At 45.7% G+C, this 8,731-nt stretch overlaps 1 protein-coding gene across 1 annotated transcript in view; it reads right to left on the bottom strand.

Moving 5' to 3' along the window:
• The window catches only part of GRIK5 (glutamate ionotropic receptor kainate type subunit 5), a 35,640-nt gene extending 27,611 nt beyond the window's left edge, over positions 1-8,029 (bottom strand). Inside the window, exons 1-5 of the mRNA XM_015821955.1 lie at positions 7,945-8,029; positions 5,918-6,082; positions 4,335-4,432; positions 2,335-2,500; positions 338-516 (exon numbers count right to left, since the gene is read on the bottom strand). Of these exons, the coding sequence (XP_015677441.1) occupies positions 338-516; positions 2,335-2,500; positions 4,335-4,432; positions 5,918-6,082; positions 7,945-8,029 (693 nt within the window). The remainder of the gene's footprint in view (positions 1-337; positions 517-2,334; positions 2,501-4,334; positions 4,433-5,917; positions 6,083-7,944) is intronic.
• Between the last annotated feature and the right edge of the window lie 702 nt (positions 8,030-8,731).

Here is an 8,731-nt window from a genome sequence, read left to right as displayed (position 1 = left end):
GAGGTAATGAACGCAGGATCGAAATCAACTAAATAAATATTCTAAGGGGGCCTCACAATCGCCCAATAGCTTGGGGAGAAACAAGGAGAGATCTTCACCCATTCCTAATCAAGGTATGCAACTAGCCTTTGGGTTCATTATGTACACAAAGCATGGTCAGGAGCCATGTCACCTTCCCAGGAGAGAGTCCTCATAACACATAATGCTGAGAGACTAAAGATCCATCGAATAGAACATTCCGGTGTACTGTAAATTAAGTTGCTTACTCTGCCCTTGATGGCCAAACCCCAAAACTTTTGTGTTCCTGCCCCGGTTCGGCCCTGGCATCCTCTCTCACCTTCTTCAGGATGAGATAAGAGATGGAAGCATTGGCGTCGATAATAATGGTGGAGATTTTGTCGTCTCGGATCTCCTTCAGCAGCGGCGTGGGATCGTTGGTGTCGTCCAACATCCGGATCGAAAGGGTTTCCTTGGAGATGAGGAACTGTCGCACTAATTCCTCCAGTCTCAACAGGCCTGACGGGCAGAAAAAGGAGCAGAACGTTACGCCAACCTTGTCTACAAGCTAGCCTTGTGGTCTGGCTTCAAGGCTTGCCCATTTGACCCTGGGCCCGTTCAGTCAGAACATGAAAGCTTCTGCCACCCAAATAAACATGATTGAATATCTCTTGAGTCTGTTCACTGAATCAAAACTCTTTGACTTCTGCTTTTCGGAAGACTGTGGAGATCAAAACACGATGATGGCTTGATCTTCACAAGAGGGTTTCCTGGTGGCCCGTCTGCCCAGCATCAACGTTGAGGCAAGCAACATTGCTCTTTAAATCCACTCACCCCTGATGACCAGACATAATACTAAATTGATTTTTGCATTTAACACGTCTGCTTTTTTTTTTTTCCTTCCCCCAAATCCAAAATTACAGCTACAGGGAGGTGTTGATAATTATCAGCAGCCCAGCATGCTGATTGGAGGGGTGCAATTTTCACGACTGCAGCCCTGCATAAAATTGCTCCAATTTTATCTGAAAGGCTGGTATTATTAACACTATTCTCTCACTCTCCTGCCTGCTGTAATTTTAATAGACATAATCTCTGCTCACCCCTACATCAGCAGCCATTTCTATTGGCACATTCTTAACAGGTGGCTTGTTAATTTAGTTGCTTTGATTCTGAATGCAGATTTAACTACCTGTATCTCAGCTTTCTCAAGCAGGTACTCTTCAGATTACAATTCCCATCAATCACAGAGGCCAAATTGGCTGGGGGGTGCTAGCAACCATGACTGACTACCTCTGACAGCTTTCCCTCTCTTATGCTAAGCCAAAACACAAAGGAAAAAAGAAGATCTCATACAGCACTCCCATACTTAAAATCACTCCAGGCGAAAAGTCCGAAATCTGCATGCTTGTCTCAAATGTACTCTCTGCTTTCTTCCTCTACCCTCCTTGCAATTTTTCCTCTACTGCCAGTACTGACTATATCCAGTCGGCAGCAGAATCAGGTTTTGTGCTAGCTTTGGGAAATAAGAGTACCCTTCTACTTGATCAGATGTTTTGTTTTCGGACCTCACAGACTAGCCAAGATTATTCTGTCCACACCATGTGAAAGGGGGAGCTTCCTCCACCCACTGTGCAATACAGCCACTCACTGGAGTTCTCGGCAAGGTTCTGTCAAAAGGGCATGATAATAATAATAATAATAATAATAATAATAATAATAATAATAATAATAATAATAATAATAATAATAATAATAATAATAATAATAATAAAGTTGGAAGGGACCTCGGAGGTCATCTAGTCCAACCTCCTGCTGAGGCAGGAAACCCTATACCATTTCGGACAAATGGTTGTCCAGTTAAAACTTCCAGTGTTGGCGCATTCACTGCTTCTGGAGGCAGGTTGTTCCACTGGTTAATTGTTCTAACTATCAGGAAGTTTCTCCTTAGTTCTAGGTTGCTTCTCTCCTTGATTAGTTTCCACCCGTTGCTTCTCGTCCTGCCTTCAGGCGCTTTGGAAAATAGCTTGACTCCCTCTTCTTTGGGGCAGCCCTGAGATACTGGAACGCTGCTATTATGTCCCCCCTCGTCCTTCTCTTCGTTAAACTAGACATACCCAATTCCAGCAGCCGTTCCTTATATGCTTTAGCCTCCAGTCCCCTAATCATCTTTGTTGCTCTTCTCTGCACTCTTTCTAGAGTCTCAACATCTTTTTTACATCGTGTAAATCCTGGCTCCCGGGCTACCATAAACCAAAGGTACATGGAGAACACCTCCCACCCCGTGCCAAGCACCCCCAAATCCTGTTCCTTGCCAAACAGCACAACTGTGTTCCTTACATTCAGCCTTGGCACAAATGAGGCTTGCTGAGGGATAGTTGAAGGACTTCAGAATGCAAGACACCGCCAGGCTGACATCCTCGTTGCTGGGGTAGAGGCTGACCGAAGCAAAGCGCAGGTATTGCAATTTTGGCGTTTCTTCAGGACCCACCTTAACATGGGGTATCTAGAGGACAGAAGGAAGGACATCGTTGGCTTTCTTGACAATAAGGCCGCTCTCCTTGGGCGACTACAAAACCAGGGCAGGGAAAAACGCTTCAGCAGGTCAAACTTCTACAGAACTAAACCTGCCTACGGTAACGATATGCAGTCCTCAACTGACCATGATTCTCTTTAGCGACCATTCAAAGTTGCAACAGGACTGGAAAAAGCGACTTGCAACAGGTCACATGATCCAAATTTCAGCCCTTGGCAACTAGCATATATATATATATATATATATATTGACAACGGATGCAGCTTTCCCAGGGTCATTTGACTGCCATTTTGGGACCTTCCAAGCCGGATTCCGACATACGAAGTCCACGGGGGAAGGCAGATTCGCTTAATAACTGCACGAGTCACTCAACAAGTGTAATGATTCGCTTAGCAACCGTGGCAAAAAAAAGGTGGCGAAATTGAGCGTGAATCATTTGAACAACTGTTTTGTTGAGCAACAGAAATTCGGTCCCAACTGTGGTCCAAAGTCGCAGATTACCTGTACTATATTTACAAAATTCTTCCTAGTGCTGCAGCGGTTTTTAAAACTGTGAGCAAAATTACGCAATCATGAGGTCTAGAAACATCCATGTCATTTTCCAAAGAAAGGGGGGAGGGGGAAAACTAGCATACTGGAGTTCTAAAAGCAGGAATTGGACGATCCAAGGCATTCCACTGCCTAAATCAGGGGTAGGCAACCTTGGCTCTTTTATGACTCATGGACTTCAACTCCCAGAATTCCTGAGCCAGCATAGCTCAGCTTGGAAACCTCTCCCTTTTCCCTCAGCATGGCTGGCTCAGGAATTCTGGGAGTTGAAGTCCACGAGTCAGAAAAGAGCCAAGGTTGCCTACCCGTGCCTAAATCTTTGCCTCTGGAGAGAAGCCAAACTTCACCTTTTAAGCAAATGCAAGTCTGGCCCTTTTGAGACTCCAGCGGATGTCCTGTATTATTACATACAGAAAGTCCTCAACTTATAACTGTTCGTTTAGTGACTGTTTGAAGTTACAAAATCCAGTTCTTTCTCGTCTATTCTGCAGTGCCTGGAGGCAGCAGAATAGACGAGAAAGAACTGGAGAAGATCACAAAATACAAAGACCTACAAATAGAAATAGAAAGACTGTGGCAAACGCAAGCAAGGGTAGTACCAATAGCAATAGGCACCTTGGGTGCAATCCCAAAACAACTGGAGCACCACTTGAACACCATCATCGGCATTGACAAATTCGCCATTAGTCAATTGCAAAAGGCGGCCTTACTAGGAACTGCTTCCATCCTGCGACGAGATCTGTAATACCATCAAACATCCACATCTGCCTATCCCAGGTCCTTGAGAAGGACTCAATAGGTAGACAAAAATGCCAAATCCAGTCTGAACATCTGGCTGACTGTGCGATGATCAATAATGATGATGATGATGATGATGATGATGATGATGATGATGATGATGATGATGATGATGATGATGTTGGAAGGGACCTTGGAGGTCATCTAGTCCAACCCCTGCTCAGGCAGGAAACCCTAATACCATTTCAGACAAATGGCTGTCCAGTCTCTTCTTAAAAACTTCCAGTGTTGGCACATTCACCACTTCTGGAGGCAGGTAGTTCCACTGGTTAATTGTTCTAACTGTCAGGAAGTTTCTTAGTTCTAGGTTGCTTCTCAGTTGAGGACTACCTATTACATGCTTTTCTGAAAGAAAACTTAGAATCCAGTCCCATTTTTGGGGGGTAGAAAAGGGGGGTGCTATCATCAAAAGCTGCCAAAAATGTAAGGCATGGTGATGACTTCGGGGTTCGCTCACCTCTTTTTCTCCACAAATGTGGCTGACGATGGACGCAGAGGCCGGGCTGGACGCTGGTCCCAAAACGGAGACCACCCCTTTGGGCAGAATCTGACACACTGCGTGAAACAGAGAGGGTGGGAAGAAGGTTAGGAGAGGGGGAAAAACCCCACCTTTTTCCTTGCACAGTCCAAGCTTGCCGTACTGAGCAACATTATCGCCTTTGTAAGCTTCTATTGTATGGCTTCTCTTTTTTTACTATCTGCCAGTCATTTCATAAGCACAAAAGAGTGGAGTTCGGAAGCAGGTCTAGAAGAAGTTAAAGTCCTTCTTCTAGTCTCGCTTAGCTGGCAGGCTCCAAAAAAAGCAAGACAGACAGAGTTACTTCTAAGCAATTTCCTTTATTGTTCCTCACCTGCAGACCGAAATCTTACTCGCAACATTGAAGATAGGCTGTGAGAACTTCGCAGGAGTCTTTACTCGCTTCCTTTCAATCAAACTATCTAAAACAGGGGTGTACAAACCTGGCAACTTTAAAACCTGTGGCTGGCTGGGGAATTCTGGGAGTTGAAGTCCACAAGTCTTAAAGATGACGAGGTTGAAGATCCCTGTTTTAAAATACTGAAAGAAGACAAATAACGAAGGAAAAATGCTGGCTGGGGAATTCTGGGAATTGATGTTTTCAAGCTTCGACACCCCAATCTAAACTTCACTGTCTCTTAGTCCTGTGGAAAAAGCGGCCCTCCACCTTTTGAGCACCAGGGACCGGTTTCGTGGAAGACAATTTTTCCACAGACTCAGGGTGGGGAGGAGAGTATAACCTAGATCCCACGTATGTATAGTTTTAGAATAGGGTTTGCTCACCCACTGCTCACTTCCAGCTTTGCAACCAGGTTACCAACAGGCCACCGACTGGAACCGGGACACAGCCCGGGGTTGGGGAACCTTGCTCTTGAATACTGCCCTCTCTTCTGGGACCACATTCTACCACAGTACCTCTGACCTTGCTCAAATGGCTTATACCAGGGGTGTTCAAACTTGGCCCTTTTATGACTTGTGCACTTCAACTCTCAGAATTCCTCAGCCAGCCATGGCTGGCTGAGAAATTCTGGGCATTGAAGTCCACAAGTCATCAAAGGGCCAAGTTTGAAGGCCCCTGGCCTATACTGACCATCCAAGGCTTGAAACCTTGACCTCAACTTTCAAAGGCTCTTTTAGGAAAGCTCCCTCAGGGCCACACTTCCCCAGGTGGGTGCTTTTGACACAACTCCTTCTCAGGCCAAAAAGTTGCTGGTAGGCCTTGTCGTGCAAACGGAAAACCCAGAAGTTCATCCCTCACAAACCCCAGAGATAAGGATGCTGTTCTTAACAAGCAGGACTTTCCAACTGACTGACAGTTTCAACACAACACATCGTTGCATCCTGATGTGGGTTTTGTATAGTTAAGCCCACTTTGAGGGATGGATAGAGCCAGCTCAACATATCATAACTGATTGCTCCTTACAGTGGCCCCTCCTCAACTTCAAGAAGCTCCACCTTCTCGCCTTCCTGGTTTCAGGGGTTGAGAAGATTGTCCATGCCCTGCTGGAGGGCCCCCAACGTACTGGTGTCGGTGGTCTCGTACTGGCTGTCCCGCTGCAATTCGAAGATCTCCACCTCCACCCGGGCCTTGGCGGGCACTTCAATGATGCTGTTGATGTGTTCACGGGCCAAAGCTAAGGCGAGTCGCTCCCCACGTCCACACACTGTCTGGTCATCCAAAATGGCAGCTGGTCGTGAGAGAGGAACCGATGATGGTTACAAAAAAGAGGAAGGAAGGAAGGAAGGAAGGAAGGAAGGAAGGAAGGAAGGAAGGAAGGAAGGAAGGAAGGAAGGAAGGAAGGTAATTTTGATCCCTGTCAAATAAACTTTCTTTTGAACTATTCCCTGAGTGTAGACATTGTTTTTCTCAACCATCTCCACAAGATGACTGTCAACCTCTCCAATGTACAGAGGTGACATCTCCCAGAATTCCTGGCCAGCACAATGAACAAGCAGGAATGGTGGGAATTGTTGCCCCAATCCATTGGAAGCAGTCTTCCTCAAACATGGCAACTGTAAGATGACTGGACTTCAACTCCCAGAATTCCCCAGCCAGCCATGCTGTCTGGGGAATTCTGGGAATTGAAGTCTAGACATCGTAAAGTTGCTAAAGTTGAAAAACACTGCTCTGGAAGACGTCAGAACACGTGTGGTCATAACACGACTGCTCTGACCTTCATCTTTCTTGTTTAATTCTCTTCTTCTAAATCCCTGCAGATTCTGGGATCCTTGTTCTTTGTCTACCCCATGATCTAACCTCAGCCCTGGACAAACACCGATGCCCTCTAGCTTGGAAAATAAAGCAACTTCAACCTCTGCAGTTGCTTCCAAGGACCAAATCTGTACAAAACGCCCAGGTTTTGCCATTTTTCCTGGAGCCATCTGGCTGCAAAGATAACAAGGACTTCTTGAACCACAACTGACACCCCTTCTCCAGCCACTGTCATGCCCAAGGTCAAGCTAACTGAGACTCTGGCTTTCTGCCCAAAGCTTCAACCACCCTCCACGTTCTTTAAGTTCTCTTAGAACAACAGAATAACGGATGTCTATGGAGATTCTCAGTCATCCAGGTCATGGTTGTCCCCAAAGTGCTTTTTCAGGAGGCAACTGGACTTTCTTGTTTTTCTTTGAAGATGTTTCGCTTCTCATCCAAGAAGCTTCTTCAAGTTCTGACTGAATGACTCTCAGGAAGAGTGCTAACGACCATATGACTGCAAGCTCTGACTGGATGGTGGGGAAGGGAAGGATTTATACTCCTTGCAGACAGCTGGTCATTTGCATTCTTTTGGAGATTCGTTGAGGCCACTTGGAGGTTCCGCTGGTTTGAAAGAGTGAAAGAGGCCATTTATGTCAAAACTGAACAGCCCTCTCTCAACAGAGGGGGAGGGATATGGCATCATCTATTTCCAGTCTACAACACAGTCCTTTCAGCAGTTCCAAGAAGGCTCCACACCCATTTGCACCACTCAGGTGATCTTGAGGACACAGACAAACCTCCAAATGGCCTCAACGACTCTCATAAAAGAATGCAAATGCCCAGCTGTCTGCAAGGAGTATAAATCTTTCCATTCCCCACCATCTCGAGGACACAGACAAACCTCCAAGTGGCCTCAACGACTCTCTAAAAGAATGCAAATGACCAGCTGTCTGCAAGGAGTATAAATCTTTCCATTCCCCACCATCTTGAGGACACAAACCTCCAAGTGGCCTCAACGACTCTCATAAAAGGATGCAAATGACCAGCTGTCTGCAAGGAGTATAAATCTTTCCATTCCCCACCATCCAGTCGGAGCTGAAGAAGCTCACTGGATGAGAAGCGAAACATCTTCAAAGAAAAACGAGAAAGTCCGGTTGCCTCTTGAAAGAGCACCTTTGGGACAATAGAATAACAGAGTTGGAAGGGACCTTGGAGGTCTTCTAGTCCAACCTCCTGCTCAAGTAGAAGACCCCATCTAAACCCTTTCAGACCTCCAGGGATGGAGCACCCACAACTTCTGAAGGCAAGCCGTTCCACCGATTCACCGTCCCACAGCAAAGGTCTTCTACTCACCCATGCGCAGAGAGGACAACAGTTCCAAGCTCTGGTGGGCGAAGGCGAGTATCAGCAGCAGCAGCAGCGCGGGCAAAGCCGGCATCTTCTACCCCTCCTCATGGAGAACGTTCGGCCGTGGCCTCTGCGCTGCCACCTGCAGGTAGGACAGAAAGAAGCCCCCTTTGCATGAGTACCTGGAACAGATCTATCCTATTCTTCTACTTCATTCCATTATTCTATTCTATTCTATTCTATTCTATTCTATTCTATTCTATTCTATTCTATTTCTATTCTATTCTATTCTATTCTATTCTATTCTATTTCTATTCTATTCTATTCTATTCTATTCTATTCTATTCTATTCTATTCTGTTCTGTTCTGTTCTGTTCTGTTCTATATTCTATTCTAATTTCTCTGGCTGAGGAATTCTGGGAGTTGAAATACACAAATCATAAAAGGGCCAAGTTTGAAGACCCCTGCTTTAGAAGATTGTATACCTTGATTGGGGAATGGAGGAAGGTCTCTCCTTGTTCTATAGGGCAATTGTGAGTAGCTCCTTGGCAAAATGTTTTTGACGTTTTCTTGGAAATAAGGCTCAAGGCAGCGCAAAGGGGCCATCCCAGCCCTCCACTCTTTGCAGAGTTGGCTACAGGAGAATTGTGGGTGGTGTTTCCCCTCCCACGAGCATTTTTCCTTCCCAATTAACCCTCTTTCAAAGTGTTAGAGAACAAATAGATCAGGGAGGATCATAGATAGATAAAAGCGGCAGAACGAAAGAAAGCCTTTTTACGTTCAGATGTTTAAG

The sequence above is a fragment of the Protobothrops mucrosquamatus genome, unplaced genomic scaffold (assembly GCF_001527695.2).
Source record: "Protobothrops mucrosquamatus isolate PMUCROS unplaced genomic scaffold, P.Mucros_1.0 scaffold1433, whole genome shotgun sequence".
NCBI lineage: Eukaryota > Metazoa > Chordata > Lepidosauria > Squamata > Viperidae > Protobothrops > Protobothrops mucrosquamatus.
The sequence above is the reverse complement of the archived record's forward strand: the minus strand, read 5'-3'. Positions and strand labels throughout refer to the sequence as shown.